We start from the raw sequence: 15,480 nt of genomic DNA, 5'->3' as shown, positions 1-15,480 counted from the left end.
TTTCGCCCACCACCTTGCCACATACTATTAGTGCATCTTTCAACTTGTCAAACAAGGCGCTGAAGAATTTTAACCACATACGCATTTCATTCATTTATTTGCATTTGATTTCCAAAAACTCTCTCAAAGTAAACACTGTCATGATGCTGTCAGTCTGCAAACTGTTTTTGAGCAAGAGCAACACGCAATATATAAAAAACATAAACGTTACTGGATCGATTTCGGTATGATATATAGGCTACATAGCCTATTGTAAATCAACACATTTATTGACCGCAGTTCTGTCTCTTAATAGTAATATAGAGACAGACCTGGGGTTTCTGGTAACTAAAGAGTCAATAAATGCATTTATTTACAATGCATTTATTGAATGACAACGGAAGTTCAAAATAATGTATCGTCACAGGTTGGTTCAGGCTTCAGATAATTCTCGGAAGTGCTTGGCGGGCTATTGGATCTGATTAGAAGCAGATTAATTAGATCCAGTGGCCCGCCAAGCACTTCCGAGAACTATCTGTCTCAATGAACCACCACGTGACGACCGATTATTTTGAACTTCTGTTGTCGACAACCTCTCTCTAAATAGTTCTGGTCAGACTATTGGGATTATTAGTTAAAGGCTCCGGCCTGGTCTGGACCAGAACCAGAGGTTTACCACCCCCTGGGAGGTAAAACCTCCCAACTGCAAACTCAATGGGCGTGCCCTGGTATTAGCACTGCGCAAGCAGGAAGAAGGACCCAGTGCGTTCCTAGCTTTTATATGCTATCTATGTTTCCTAGACTTGAGACTGCACACAACATAAATATCTACGAAAAGGTAAGAAGACTATTTGCCTCAATAAATTGACTTTAAAAGTAACAAAAATGCAAAGCGACATATTCTGTAGTTGTCATTTCATTGCAATATCTTGGACAGTGAACTTGGGAAGCTGTGGCCTACCTTCCTTGGTTTACAACTTTTCTATATAATGACTATATTTTTATTATTCTTCATCTGCTGTTAGCTACTTTTATTCGCGTATGTCACAACATGATGACAAGCGAAACTATTCCAGTCCAGTTACGTCACAGCCCAGCGTGGGCGTTTGTGTGCGTGTTCAAGTTCAATTTTGTGCGTGTTGGCTGGTATTTTAAATATTATTCAAACCTTCCTCTGCCTGTCATGACATATTGACGATAATTAACCTAATCATTCAAATAACATTAAACAAATAATTGAAAAAATAAATAAAAGTGTGTGTGTGTGTGTGTGTGTGTGTGTGTCAGTGAATAATCAATCAATAATCAACTAGGGGTTCCTTAATCAAAGTACAGCAGGCTTTTATAGTTTATCAGGCTAGGATCACTGGTTCCTTTCATTACTTTATTACTTCTCCATTATAACTGACACATACTCGTATGCACCCCTCGAATACAATATTAACTTCAGGTGATTTCCACAGGCATCATGGTGAACTGCTGTGGTCTGCTTACTGCCACCAAGGAACCAGGTAAAGTTCGACTGAACACAATTGTTGGATTGTCTTCATGTGTTCTCAGTAAATGTGCCTGCAAACCTGCAGTGAAATTAAAGGCAAAGGCAACATATTCATACGGGAAGTGGTTTAGTCTGATTCTTCTGTCCTATTTATTTGGGGGGAAACCCCCATTCCCCTGCTCATCAAGGGGAATTTAGCTCATTGGCCCATGTGAACGTATCACACGTGAGCAGAAGTGAATGTGCTGATGCTCCATCCATCCACCAAAATATAATGTGTCAGGCGGTATTTTTTGATGGTTAAATCCCAAAAAATAGAACAACATTATCAACAAGAAAAAGGGTCAGTGGGTGGCTCTTCTAGATTAATGTTTTGTACGGTACGGGCTGTGAGACTTTCTAGGCTCTGTGTTGAACAGTTCCTCTGAAGAGCGTCGACGTGGAGGTCACGGTGCGGGATCACGTGGCGACGGTCGCCGCCACCCTGCTGTATGAGAACAAAGAGCAGAGCCCCATCGAGGCCGTCTTCGTCTTCCCGTTGCCCGGCGATGCCGCCGTCTGCCATTTCAGCGCCAAGATCGGCCAGTCGGAGGTGGTGGCCGAAGTGCGGGAGAAGCAGAAGGTTAGGGAGGAACTCGCTAGACAGGTTTCACGGTTTCCAAAGGACACGTTTGTTTCTCTGTGTCAGCATTCATCTGAAGACTTATTTCGTCCTCGACTGTGTAATACTAACACGTGTCCAACCACCCTTCCCCATCCCCATCCCGGCAGGCTCGCGAGGAGTATGACGACGCGCTCACCAGGGGCCAGCAGGCCTTCCTATTGGAGGAGAGCGAGAGGAGCCCGGACGTGTTCTCCCTGAGCGTGGGCAGTCTGCCTCCGGGGGAGAGCGCCTCCATCAGGCTGGAGTACGTCACTGAGCTCGCAGTCCAGGCTGACGACGGCCTGAGATTCTGCCTGCCTGCCGTGCTAAACCCACGCTATCAGCCTTTGGGTGAGGAGGAGCCATAGCCATGATTCAACCTGATTATTCCAAGCAGCATATGAGTAATCAACATGATTACTCAGCATCTCATGATTATTCAGCATTTATGATTATTCAAGATGTTTTCTCAACATACGTGATTGTTCAACATTATTAGTCAACATGGCCTTTCAACATCCCATATGGTCATTCAACATGGTAATTCAACGTCTCATATGATTTTTCAATATGGTTATTCAACATATCATATGATTGTTCAACAGGCAGTGATGGCGGTGCTGGGACCATCAGCTTCGGCCCTGGCACCTCTGTACCAGCCAGTCTGGTGCCCTACAGTCTGTCTCTCTGTGCCAGTGTCTGTTCTCCACGGCCCATCACTAAAGTAGAATCCAACTGCTCCCTGGACCCGGTGCAGTACCTCAACCAACAGCAGACCCAGGCCGCAGTATGTGTCTTTGTGCCTAGTATCTCAGTATCTCCTCCACACACCTGTAGTCCACAGTGTGTGGAGCATTTAGAACATTGGTTCTCAAAATGCGGCCCGCGGGCCAATGGCGGCCCGCAGAAAAATTCCTGGTGGCCCGCAATGACATGAAGATGCAAGTAAAAAAATAGAAAATGATTTTCATTTTTATTTTATTTTTATCTTTTGTTATTATATCAATCAATTTAAACAAAAATAAATAAATATAAAGAGAAAATTCGACTCTCTCTAGCTTTCAATTAAATACTGTTACATGTGTTAGTTTTAATCGGACTGTTCATTTCTTTAAAAGGATGAACCTTCGTGATTTAGACCTCACTTGACCTCACTCCCAGAGGTCAACCGTGCAATGTTTTTTTCACCACTGGGATGCTGACGGCATTTTCTGCCTAATTTTTTCCCTTTGGTGGCCCTCAGTCAAAATTTGGGTTCCTAAATTGGCCCTCAGCTGTCAAAACTTTGAGAACCCCTGATTTAGAAGAACTGTTGTAACTGTGTACTCTCTGCTGTTGTCAGGTAAAGCTGGCCGCGGGGCATAAGTTTGACCGGGATGTAGAGCTGCTGTTGTATTACAAAGACTCCCACCTGCCTACGGCTGTGGTGGAGGCGGGCTGTGCGTCTGCTAAGCCTGGTGTGCAATAAAACCTCTTTCAATGTCATCAAATACTGCCATTCAACAGTTGTCCCGAAGCAGGATCTGACATGAGTTCTGGTGTCCTGCCCCGCAGGTTCTCTGATGGGCGACCCGGTGGTCATGGTCAGCCTGTACCCCGAGTTCCCGCCGGCGGTGATGTCATTAATGACCAAGTCTGGGGAGTTCCTGTTTGTGATCGATCGTTCTGGAAGCATGAGTTCGACCATGAGTAATGCAGATAGAAGTCAGATTCGCATTGATAGTGCCAAGGCATGTAGCAGCTGTTCTCTATTCAGGATTGAATTCCCTTTTGACATATTTTGTTAGATGATGGCTTTTCAGCACCTACTCATTGGTATGCTGTTACCAAACTTTAGGAAACACTGCTTCTCCTGTTGAAGAGCCTTCCGATTGGCTGCTATTTCAACATCTACAGCTTTGGTTCCAGTTATACCCACATCTTCCCGTAAGTCATGTTTGCCATCAAGTCAGTCATTTACATCAATTGTTTTGATCATTTTGCTTATGTGTGTGTGTCTGTGTCTATGTGTGCAGGCAGAGTGTAGTATACAGCCAGCAGACAATGGATGAAGCTCTGAAGGTGATTGAGGACCTGCGGGCCGACATGGGAGGAACAGAAATTCTTGAACCACTTAAGCATATCTTCCAGCAACCCTGCATCCCCAGTCAGCCAAGACAAGTATGATTGACACACACACACACACACACACTTACTTACTTACTTACTTACTTAGTTACTTACTTACTTACTTACTTACTTACTTACTTACTTACTTAGTGTATACACCGTGTGTTTATGTTTTTAACTAGTTGTCAATAATATAAATTCTGAATAATGTGGTTTATTATTTTGCATATTACCATCACCAGCTGTGTGCGGACACAAATCCAGCTGGTGTTGGTTATTGATTTAAAACTAATTCAAGGCACAGTGGGCCGCCAGTACATTTAGCAGCGGTTATATGTGAACTCTGACCCATGGCCATTCTAGGTTCTCACTCTCCCTGGTTTAAACCTGCTGCACCTCTAGCTGATTGTATTAGGTTTAAACCAGCTGCACCTCTAGCTGAATGTATTAGGTTTAAACCTGCTGCTCCTCTAGCTAAATGTATTACAGTAGAGTTATGCTTGATGGATGAGCCATTCATGCCCTTCTGTAGAACTATGTTGGGCAGGACTAATCTCATGTTGTCTTTTCTCCGTAGCTGTTTGTCTTTACTGACGGCGAGGTGTCTAACACCAAGGCAGTGATAGATGTGGTGAAGAGGAATTCTGGTTCTCACAGGTTGGGCGTGCAGTGCACAAGGGTCACATTAGTTGATTTTGTGTGTGTGTGTGTGTGTCTGTGTTGGTCAGTATAATCTGTGTAATGAAAACATTGTTAAACCTCAATTATTTACACAATGCTTGAAATAATTATGTTTGTGGTTTTAGTCTTGGTTTGAGTATGTGTACACATCCGTGCGTGACCGCTCTCTATACATCCATAGTCCGCCTGACCGCCGTCATCCCTTATCATCCAGTTATTCTTTATTATCAAGGACTCATGAAAAAAACATATCATATAGTGTAAGCAAACTTAAATAAAATGCTTGATCAAATTAAGTTAATTTACTCTTGCCTGTCCTGCATTGGGCTTAGCTGATAGATTAAATAGGTATTAGTAGCAAAGCTTCAGTTCCCTTTAAAACGTCTCTTGATATACTGTCCCTCAGGTGTTTCTCTTTTGGTATTGGCGGGGGAGCCAGTACGGCCCTCATCAGCGGGTTGGCCAAAGAAGGACGGGGCCACGCCCAGTTCATCACCGGTGCTGACAGAATGCAGTCCAAAGTAAGACAAGGACCCGGGTGCAGATAGAGACAACGGAAGGGAGTCAAAATGAATACTTTTTTCTCTGTATGAAGCTGCTGGGCTTAACTGTGATACTACAATCTCCTCCTTCTCACCGCCCACAAGGTGATGCAGTCACTGCGCTTTGCTCTGCAACCGGCTGTGGTGGACATCTCTGTCACATGGGACGTACCTGCCGGTGTGTCAGTCACTACACTTACTCCGCCCATCACAAACCTCTTCCAGGGTCAGAGGTCATTGATCTATGCCCAGCTCACTGGAGAGGTATAATGTGTATCAAAGAATAGATTCACCTACATACTAATATGTTTTGTTAATATATCTATATATTAAATATGTTGTGCTCCCGCAGGGCCCTGGGGATGCAGAGGGCTGTGTGACAGTGAAATATAGCCTGGCAGAACATCCTACTCAGAATCAGCTGAATTTCCGCCTCAAGCCGACAGAGGACACAGGGTAAGCCAACGGTCCCTCATTGGCTCAAAAGAATGACCAAGGAGTGTCTCTAACTATATCATCACCATAGCAATACGTGGGGCAAACATGGCTTCTCTCTCTCTCTCTCTCTCTCGCTCTTTACAGGTTGACTGCCCACCGACTGGGGGCTCGGACCCTGATTCGCTCTCTGGAAGTGGAGGCAAACGAACCCGGTGACCTTAGCGACCAAGTCAAGGCAAAGGAAAAGGTGGTCGAAGTCAGTGTCCAATCAGGAGTGAGCAGCTCCCTTACTGCCTTCATCGCCGTGAACAAGGGCAACGGGGAGGCTTTACAAGGGCCTCTTCTGCGCAGAAATGTGCCGGCACCGAGTACGTCTATCCATACATCTGCCTGTCTCCCCGCTCGCTCTGTCTTTCTTTCACTATGGTGGCACTCTAACCTCTGTACTGCATTCACAAGAGGAACAGATAACGCAAGCATTATAATAGATGTGTAATAGGAGTATGATCCTAGAAGCTAGCAAGATGCAGGCCGTCTTTAAAGGGACACTGTGTAAAAATTACTCCCATCTAGTGGTACAATTGTATATTGCATTCAAACTAAAAGTGCTCGATTGTTCAAAAACTACGGTGGGCAGTATGTGCCAAGAAGCTGTGTCATGACATCCAATACTACCTCATCGAGTCATTCGAGTGATGATGAGGTTCGTTATTTCAAACAAATTTCAAACTGCATTGAAACATTAGTTTAAGCTAATGATGTATGAATAATTACTCCTCGAGCAAGATAGTGAATCATTCATCATTCACGCTGGCTCAGAGAGAAAACGCGTTTGCATTTCCTGTACCACGTAGTGCTTTTTGTCCCTCTCGGCCGTTCATAGACCGGAAGAACATGGAAGCTTCCATGAAGCTTACCCGTCCTATGTAACTACATATTAATTATTCTTCGCTCAAGAGGATAAGTGAGATTTTTGGCAGAGATAATTTTACACCAATGAGGACTCATTTATGAATGAACACGTTGATTTGAGGTAATAAATGACTTAAAATATTACACAGTGTCCCTTTAAAGCGTTTAACCTCCTCATCCCAAAAAGGCCCGTATCTGGGTAATGCCCCTCCCCACAATTGCAAAGACGTTTTAAGGGCATTTTAACACATGAGAAAGCAGTCCTGGTAAACCCGGATATACTCCAAGAAGGATTAGAATCTCAAGTTTTAGGCTATCATGACAGATGATAGCTACACTAAATATAATTTAATTATTATGATTTAATTTTAGTTCATAAGAACAAGATAGATACAAAAGTAGTTATGCATTTCATAAATGTGTACATTTACAGAATTAACATCATTATTACAATATTTGATCTAAACAAACAGAAATCACAAATATCAAAAAGGAAGCTGAGACTCCACTGAACAGTTTAAAGCCAATCTCGCCAATCTACAGGCAAAAAACAATCAAGAACAATCTTAACTTATTTTTACAACCAACAATTATGCCTTAACTTTTGTTTTGTTTGATTGAATTAGACCACCATGAACGGATAGTCTCTGGGCACCATGACAACTAAACATGAGCTGCGTTCCAAATATTTTATTTTATTTTTACTTGCAAAGTACTTTTGCACATAGTATGCATGCAATTGGGACATACTACGTGTGATATCTAATAATAAAAAATGTTGTTCTATGGCCTTACAGTATCGTAGAGCTACCAAATGATAATGCACTAGGTGGTATTCAATCTAAAACATGACATTTTAGAGGTTTTAGAGAGGGGAGAGAGGGTGGTTTTTCATAACCAGAGGCCAGAGGAGTAGAGAGCATTTGGCTCATCCAGCTCTGGGTCACATCGAAGTGGATCGACAATGGCATCTGAATAACTTTGTCTCCTTCCACAACAGACTAACCCAATTCCTCTTTCCTCTCACAAGGGATGAAGATGGGCATGATATGGGGGCAAATGGCACAGCAGCAAATGGCACAGCAGCAAATGGCACAGCAGCAAATGGCAATGACAAGATGTATGGCCATGCCTCTTTCTGCAGACCGTAAGTAAACAATCCAACTTGCCATAACATAAAACGTAAAAAATAATATTAATTTAGAAGGTATGGATACATTTAGATTGATATCTAAAGTATGATGGCATGCAAGCTCAAATCTGGGTGAACAGGGTACTTCACTTTGTTTCGCTTCCTATTTGTTCTCGGCCATTGGTAGTAAACAGTAAAAAATAAAGTAATCTATAAAGCCCTCCAATGCACACCTTGAAGAAAGTCTTTTAGGGAGAATTTAACTTGCATTTTATGTTCCAACCCCCACATTTTAAGTAATTCTGTAGAATCATCCATGTAAGAAATTTTAGTTTGTATCAGTTAATTTTGTCTTGCTTTGTATTCCTCAAAGAAACGTTGTATTGTGTACTTTAAATGACAATGCGCTTGTCTTGGTTCGATGAGGCAACATCGATACGTACCTGATTGGTACGTATCAGACAGACAGAACACACTCAATGATATACCCGATGATGAATTCTGTTTGACATTCATCATTCCCCCTCTTTGCGTCCTAATCTCAATAGCTCACTGAAGGCTGATTTATTTCAGAATAGTCCTGTTTACACATTGGACAATGATTCACAAATATTTTCCAGAGTGCCACACGATGTCCTTGTTATAAGGAAAATAATTGTGTTTTAAAGGAGCCATATTATGGTGTTTTCCCAACAAGTAAACAAGTTATTAAAGCTGTTTAATGGAAATAGCTTTTAGGAAAAAAATCTCGCCGACCGCTGTTCCCCTCTGTTTCAGTCCCTTCAGAATGCGCTGTGTCAGGTGCATGTAGCTTTAATACAAATAAGCTGCTGCCCATTGACCAATGAGCTGTCAGAGGGAACCACAGCATTGAGGAGAAGTGATTGTTGACGTTTGCGGAGTCCCGAAGCTCTATATCTATATAATATAATATAACATAATGATAATAATAATATTATATAATATCTAGGTATTTATATAATGTTATATCTAATATCAAGGCCAAAAGCTATGTACGCCTCAGATGATATTATGAATCATAAAGACTGCGTCCGATGTCTCTGGTACTTCCACAACAACAACAACAACAAGACTCGAAGTGGGGGTTATCTCGGCCATGGTTGAGAAAAATTGCACGACATGGAGGAGAGAGGGATTGTACTCCCGGAGCTGAGCAGCCGGATTGCCGGCGAGCTCCCCCCGCCGGAGCTGCCGGACTGCCGCCAAGCTCCCCCTGCCGGAGATGCCCTGGCGGAGCTGCCGGAAGGCCGCCAGAGCTTCGACGGCAGTCCGGCAGCTCCGGGGGGGGGGATCTTGGTGAAGGTCCCCCACCGATTTCTTTCAAAGAAATCTGTCCTATCTCAATTTGTTTAACAAGCAAATATTGTCAGGCTAAAATCCCCTCGGTGATCTTCTATTCATCCTGATCCTTTAAATAGACTTATATAGTTAAAGGAACAAACTAAAAATAACAAATCAAGCTGTTGAGTACTCATTACTGTGAGTACTCATAAGTACTCATAATCAAGAACGCAGTTATTGTATTTTTATAGGCATATATTCCTACAATTTGTGAGACAACTTCTCGCTCCAAACAGCAAGTATGGCTGACATTACCGCTGCCCACTTGGAGGCGGTTTGTGCTCCCAGGATGGTCCATCTCTGCTGCGACTCGGCAAAACTTGTACTGCATTCACAAGAGGAACAGATAACGCAAGCATTATAATAGATGTGTAATAGGAGTATGATCCTAGAAGCTAGCAAGATGCAGGCCGTCTTTAAAGGGACACTGTGTAAAAATTACTCCCATCTAGTGGTACAATTGTATATTGCATTCAAACTAAAAGTGCTCGCTTGTTCAAAAACTACGGTGGGCAGTATGTGCCAAGAAGCTGTGTCATGACATCCAATACTACCTCATCGAGTCATTCGAGTGATGATGAGGTTCGTTATTTCAAACAAATTTCAAACTGCATTGAATCATTAGTGTAAGCTAATGATGCATGAGTAATTACTCCTCGAGCAAGATAGTGAATCATTCATCATTCACGCTGGCTCAGAGAGAAAACGCGTTTGCATTTCCTGGACCACGTAATGCTTTTTGTCCCTCTCGGCCGTTCATAGACCGGAAGAACATGGAAGCCTCCATGAAGCTTACCCGTCCTATGTAACTACATATTAATTATTCTTCGCTCAGGAGGATAAGTGAGATTTTTGGCAGAGATAATTTTACACCAATGAGGACTTATTTATGAATGAACACGTTGATTTGAGGTAATAAATGACTTAAAATACTACACAGTGTCCCTTTAAAGCGTTTAACCTCCTCATCCCAAAATGGCCCGTATCTGGGTAATGCCCCTCCCCACAATTGCAAAGACGTTTTAAGGGCATTTTAACACATGAGAAAGCAGTCCTGGTAAACCCGGATTTACTCCAAGAAGGATTAGAATCTCAAATTGTAGGCTATCATGACAGATGATAGCTACACTAAATATAATTTCATTATTATGATTTAATTTTAGTTAATAAGAACAAGATAGATACAAAAGTAGTTATGTATTTCATAAATGTGTACATTTGCAGAATTAATATTATTATAACAATATTTGATCTAAACAAACAGAAATCACAAATATCAAAAAGGAAGCTGAGACTCCACTGAACAGTTTAAAGCCAATCTCGCCAATCTACAGGCAAAAAACAATCAAGAACAATCTTAACTTATTTTTACAACCAACAATTATGCCTTAACTTTTGTTTTGTTTGATTGAATTAGACCACCATGAACGGATAGTCTCTGGGCACCATGACAACTAAACACGAGCTGCGTTCCAAATATTTTATTTTATTTTTACTTGCAAAGTACTTTTGCACATAGTATGCATGCAATTGGGACATACTACGTGTGATATCTAATAATAAAAAATGTTGTTCTATGGCCTTACAGTATCGTAGAGCTACCAAATGATAATGCACTAGGTGGTATTCAATCTAAAACATAACATTTTAGAGGTTTTAGAGAGGGGAGAGAGGGTGGTTTTTCATAACCAGAGACCAGAGGAGTAGAGAGCATTTGGCTCATCCAGCTCTGGGTCACATCGAAGTGGTTCGACAATGGCATCTGAATAACTTTGTCTCCTTCCACAACAGACTAACCCAATTCCTCTTTCCTCTCACAAGGGATGATGATGCGGCAGCAAATTGGGGCACAGCAGCAAATTGCACAGCAGCTAATGTCAATGCCAATGGCACAATGTGCGCCCATGACTCTTTCTGCAGACCGTAAGTAAACAATCCAACTTGCCATAACATAAAACGTAAAAATTATGTATACATGGATACATTTAGATTGATATCTAAAGTATGATGGCAAGCTCAAATCTGGGTGAACGGGGTACTTCACTTTGTTTCGCTTCCTATTTGTTCTCGGCCATTGGTAGTAAACAGTAAAAAATAAAGTAATCTATAAAGCCCTCCAATGCACACCTTGAAGAAAGTCTTTTAGGGAGAATTTAACTTGCATTTTATGTTCCAACCCCCACATTTTAAGTAATTCTGTGGAATCATCCATATAAGAAATTTTAGTTTGTATCAGTTAATTTTGTCTTGCTTTGTATTCCTCAAAGAAATTTTTGTATTGTGTACTTTAAATGACAATGCGCTTGTCTTGGTTCGATGAGGCAACATCGATACGTACCTGATTGGTACGTATCAGACATACAGAACACACTCAATGATATACCCGATGATGAATTCTGTTTGACATTCATCATTCCCCCTCTTTGCTTCCTAATCTCAATAGCTCACTGAAGGCTGATTTATTTCAGAATAGTCCTGTTTACACATTGGACAATGATTCACAAATATTTTCCAGAGTGCCACACGATGTCCTTGTTATAAGGAAAATAATTGTGTTTTAAAGGAGCCATATTATGGTGTTTTCCCAACAAGTAAACAAGTTATTAAAGCTGTTTAATGGAAATAGCTTTTAGGAAAAAAAAATCTCGCCGACCGCTGTTCCCCTCTGTTTCAGTCCCTTCAGAATGCGCTGTGTCAGGTGCATGTAGCTTTAATACAAATAAGCTGCTGCCCATTGACCAATGAGCTGTCAGAGGGAACCACAGCATTGAGGAGAAGTGATTGTTGACGTTTGCGGAGTCCCGAAGCTCTATATCTATATAATATAATATAACATAATGATAATAATAATATTATATAATATCTAGGTATTTATATAATGTTATATCTAATATCAAGGCCAAAAGCTATGTACGCCTCAGATGATATTATGAATCATAAAGACTGCGTCCGATGTCTCTGCCGGAGATGCCCTGCCGGAGATGCCCTGGCGGAGCTGCCGGAAGGCCGCCAGAGCTTCGACGGCAGTCCGGCAGCTCCGGGGGGGGGGATCTTGGTGAAGGTCCCCCACCGATTTCTTTCAAAGAAATCTGTCCTATCTCAGAAAGCCAATTTGTTTAACAAGCAAATATTGTCAGGCTAAAATCCCCACGGTTATCTTCTATTTATCCTGACTCCCCTTTTTAATCAGACTTGTATAGTTAAAGGAACAAACTAAAAATAACAAATCAAGCCGTTGAGTACTCATTACTGTGCATCTCATCAAGAACGCAGTTATTGTATTTTTATAGGCATATATTCCTACAATTTGTGAGACAACTTCTCGCTCCAAACAGCACCGACATCACCGCTGCCCGTCTTGGAGGCGGTTTGTGCTCCCAGGATGGTCCATCTCTGCTGCGACTCGGCAAAACTTGTGCGTTCAAACTGAAAACGCTTGTCAGTTGGCATGGTTTAACTTGGTTAAGGGTGGAAAAGGAAAACTGTTTACTTTTTGACTAAAGTATATATTAAGTATCACTAAGCATCTTAGGGCCCGTGCCCATATTGCATCCGCTTGGCTACTAGGTTAACATCGTAATGCTAACCTCTTATTATACATCCATGAGTGATAACCAGCTGACCTAAACTGCGTTTGGGTGGAAGGGACTACAGAAGCACTTTTCGGAAAACATCAGAGATATTATTATCTATAACCATTCCTCAATTAAAAATCAGCGGTATATTCCATTTTTTTATATTTTTTTTATAGGTGTACCGATGTCCATTAAAGGTCCGTTTTATTATAAGAAGAAAAAAGGTCACGCAGGTACATTTTCTTCCAATATATTCTTGGCAGGTTTGCGTTTCACTTATCATTTTGTATTGATTTTGTTGTTGTTGATGACTAGTGCTCAGCCAACCAAGAAAAGCTGAGCTATGCATCGCTTTACAGACAACAGTTACATTACCATTGGCTCTACTGATACTGCCAGAGATGCAAAATCCTACAGATTTCACTTGAAGTTTGATCAACAATCTAATCGTCGAGAACCATCCACATAAATAAATCGACAGAAAATAATAAATGAGCAAAAAAAACATCTGGGCAACTAGGAAAACGCACAAAAGGCAAAGTGCATTACTATTGGTATTATTCAGAAAATGTATGAATTGTACTTTCTTTTTACTTAAGGTTCAAATATCATAGCGTATCAAGGCTATCATTCTGCTGGAATGGTAGAAATGGATTCCGCTGATTATGAGGATCCACAAGATCTGGCTATCCCGGCTCCAAGGGACCCCATGCTACAGCTGATCTCCCTCCAGAGGGCTTCTGGCTCCTGGCTACTGGAGTCCGCTCTGGCTGCCGTATTTGGAAGGACCCTCAAGGATGTGGAGGGTGCAACGCCTGTGTCGGTGTGTTGTTTTCTCATATGGTTTGGGGCACAAAACATCTGTTGGATTGACTAGATTTTAGTTTGTCTTTCATCAAAAGAGAAAGAATAAAAGAAGAAGAATCAGTAAAGAGTGAATTCATGTAAATTAGGAGATCATTTTAGATCTATCGCCTCTCCTGGCTTCTCTCATCATCATGCATCGTTGTGTTATTTTTAGGTGAGCCCAGAAGTGTGGGCTACAGTTCTGGCTGTGATCTGGCTCCATGGCTTCAAGAAGGATGCTCAGGAGGAGTGGGAGTTTCTGGCAATGAAGGCTGTGTCATGGCTGCTTGGGGAAAAAGGTCAAATGAAATGCTAGTATTAAGATTACTTTTTTTCTCACATGGATTTCATTGGAACACTTGAAGTAATTCTACCTGATGGTTTGTCTGTTTCCCTGTTCAGTGCCCTGCATGACAGAGTGCGTAGAAGCAGGGAATGTCCTGCTGGGATGCCAGGTGCAGGAGTCTTCCATGGGAATGTGAGTGGTTCAGGGTGTAAGCAGGGCAGTGTCCCTGTTCTGTGGTTCACCGTCAGCTGGGGGATGGTACACTTTTCAGGTCCTTCCCAGAGCTGTTGCTTGTCCTAATGGCCTTTGATTATTTGTGCCTTTGTGATTATCTGCACTGGATGTATTCTTCCAGGATAAGCCATGTAACCCAATCCACAATGCATGCTTTAAAGATAATAATATTAAATTACATTATTCATTTTATCTTACATTTTACAACGGATACATGTAGCAGCCTACCTGTGTGTGGCAGGCTACCAAACCTGTGTTTTTTGCCCAAGTTATCTGTAATTTGAAGCCTAAAACAAATGCTAACAAAATGTGCTGTAATTGGGATCAACTGTTATTTTTATATTTTGCTTTAATACGAGACAAATGGCTTCTGTCCTCATTTGTTTTCATTACAAATAGTCATGGTGATTTAATAAACTCTACCATAAAAGTGTGTGTGTTAGCATAAAAATAAGCCTATCATTTTAGAATATGAGTGTTTTTTCTATTGTAGTGAACATAGGAACCATATTGTAATCATTAGGATTAGTACTTTCCTGACTTTTTGGCTCCAAAAGTTATAAAAAAAAAGGCAGACTTGTAGAACTCGTAAAATTAGTAAGGGAATCAAAAGATGGGCCACAATAACACATAGTTGGCGCTATTGGCCTTGCAGTTCAGCATTTCAACAGGCTGCCATTACCACTATGACCACACAACTTGACCACAACTTGACCACAAAACTTGACCAAACTTGAAAAAATATTTGGTGCTGAAACTGGTAAAAGCTGCAAACTCGGCACAAATGTACCATGTGACTGTGGGACGATATAAGGTGATGCATTCATAGCAATAAGGCGAAAGACGACAGAGCTTTACAGTTTAAAGTGAAATATATGCATGTCACTGATGTTTAAACAACTCAAAAACACAGGAAGAGAACACTCTCAGACCAAACACCAAGTTGCAACACTAACTTCATTCCAAAATGGGGAGCTCTACTCCAGGTTCACCAGAAGAACTTACTCGACAATCAACTCGACAGCTATGTTATATCACCTTCAGTGTTTTTCTGTTAAGACCTGACCTGTGTGCTGTCATAAGATCTGCCTTTTACATTTTTGTTGTTAATGTTTTTGTTTTTATGGGGCTCATTTTCTTTTATCATCACGGACATACATATATTGCGGTTTGCCACTCCTTTGGCACTGTACCCGACTCCCACGCAATGTTGAATAGGCGTGTCAACCATGACAGCCCCTCA

The 15,480-nt window shown here is 41.5% G+C and overlaps 1 protein-coding gene across 1 annotated transcript; it reads left to right on the top strand.

Moving 5' to 3' along the window:
- The first annotated feature begins 567 nt into the window (after nt 1-567).
- LOC132474095 (von Willebrand factor A domain-containing protein 5A-like) lies at nt 568-14,670 on the top strand. Its single transcript, XM_060074526.1, has 19 exons — nt 568-817; nt 1,443-1,490; nt 1,897-2,099; nt 2,249-2,471; nt 2,726-2,907; nt 3,463-3,577; nt 3,675-3,850; nt 3,958-4,046; nt 4,136-4,280; nt 4,807-4,886; nt 5,317-5,431; nt 5,558-5,716; nt 5,805-5,908; nt 6,035-6,258; nt 7,833-7,949; nt 11,118-11,219; nt 13,471-13,694; nt 13,893-14,016; nt 14,120-14,670. The coding sequence occupies exons 2-19, from the start codon at nt 1,448-1,450 to the stop codon at nt 14,197-14,199; spliced, it is 2,505 nt and encodes an 834-aa protein (XP_059930509.1). The 5' UTR covers nt 568-817; nt 1,443-1,447; the 3' UTR covers nt 14,200-14,670.
- Nucleotides 14,671-15,480: the final 810 nt, after the last annotated feature.

This window comes from Gadus macrocephalus, chromosome 16, assembly GCF_031168955.1.
Source record: "Gadus macrocephalus chromosome 16, ASM3116895v1".
NCBI classification, from domain to species: domain Eukaryota; kingdom Metazoa; phylum Chordata; class Actinopteri; order Gadiformes; family Gadidae; genus Gadus; species Gadus macrocephalus.
The sequence above is the reverse complement of the archived record's forward strand: the minus strand, read 5'-3'. Positions and strand labels throughout refer to the sequence as shown.

Coding starts and splice junctions, on each gene's coding strand:
- LOC132474095 (XM_060074526.1), top strand. CDS start 1,448: ATGGTGAACTGCTGTGGTCTGCTTACTGCCACCAAGGAACCAG. Junction 3,851..3,957: donor TTCGCATTGATAGTGCCAAG/GCATGTAGCAGC, acceptor ACCAAACTTTAG/GAAACACTGCTTCTCCTGTT. Junction 5,717..5,804: donor ATGCCCAGCTCACTGGAGAG/GTATAATGTGTA, acceptor GTGCTCCCGCAG/GGCCCTGGGGATGCAGAGGG.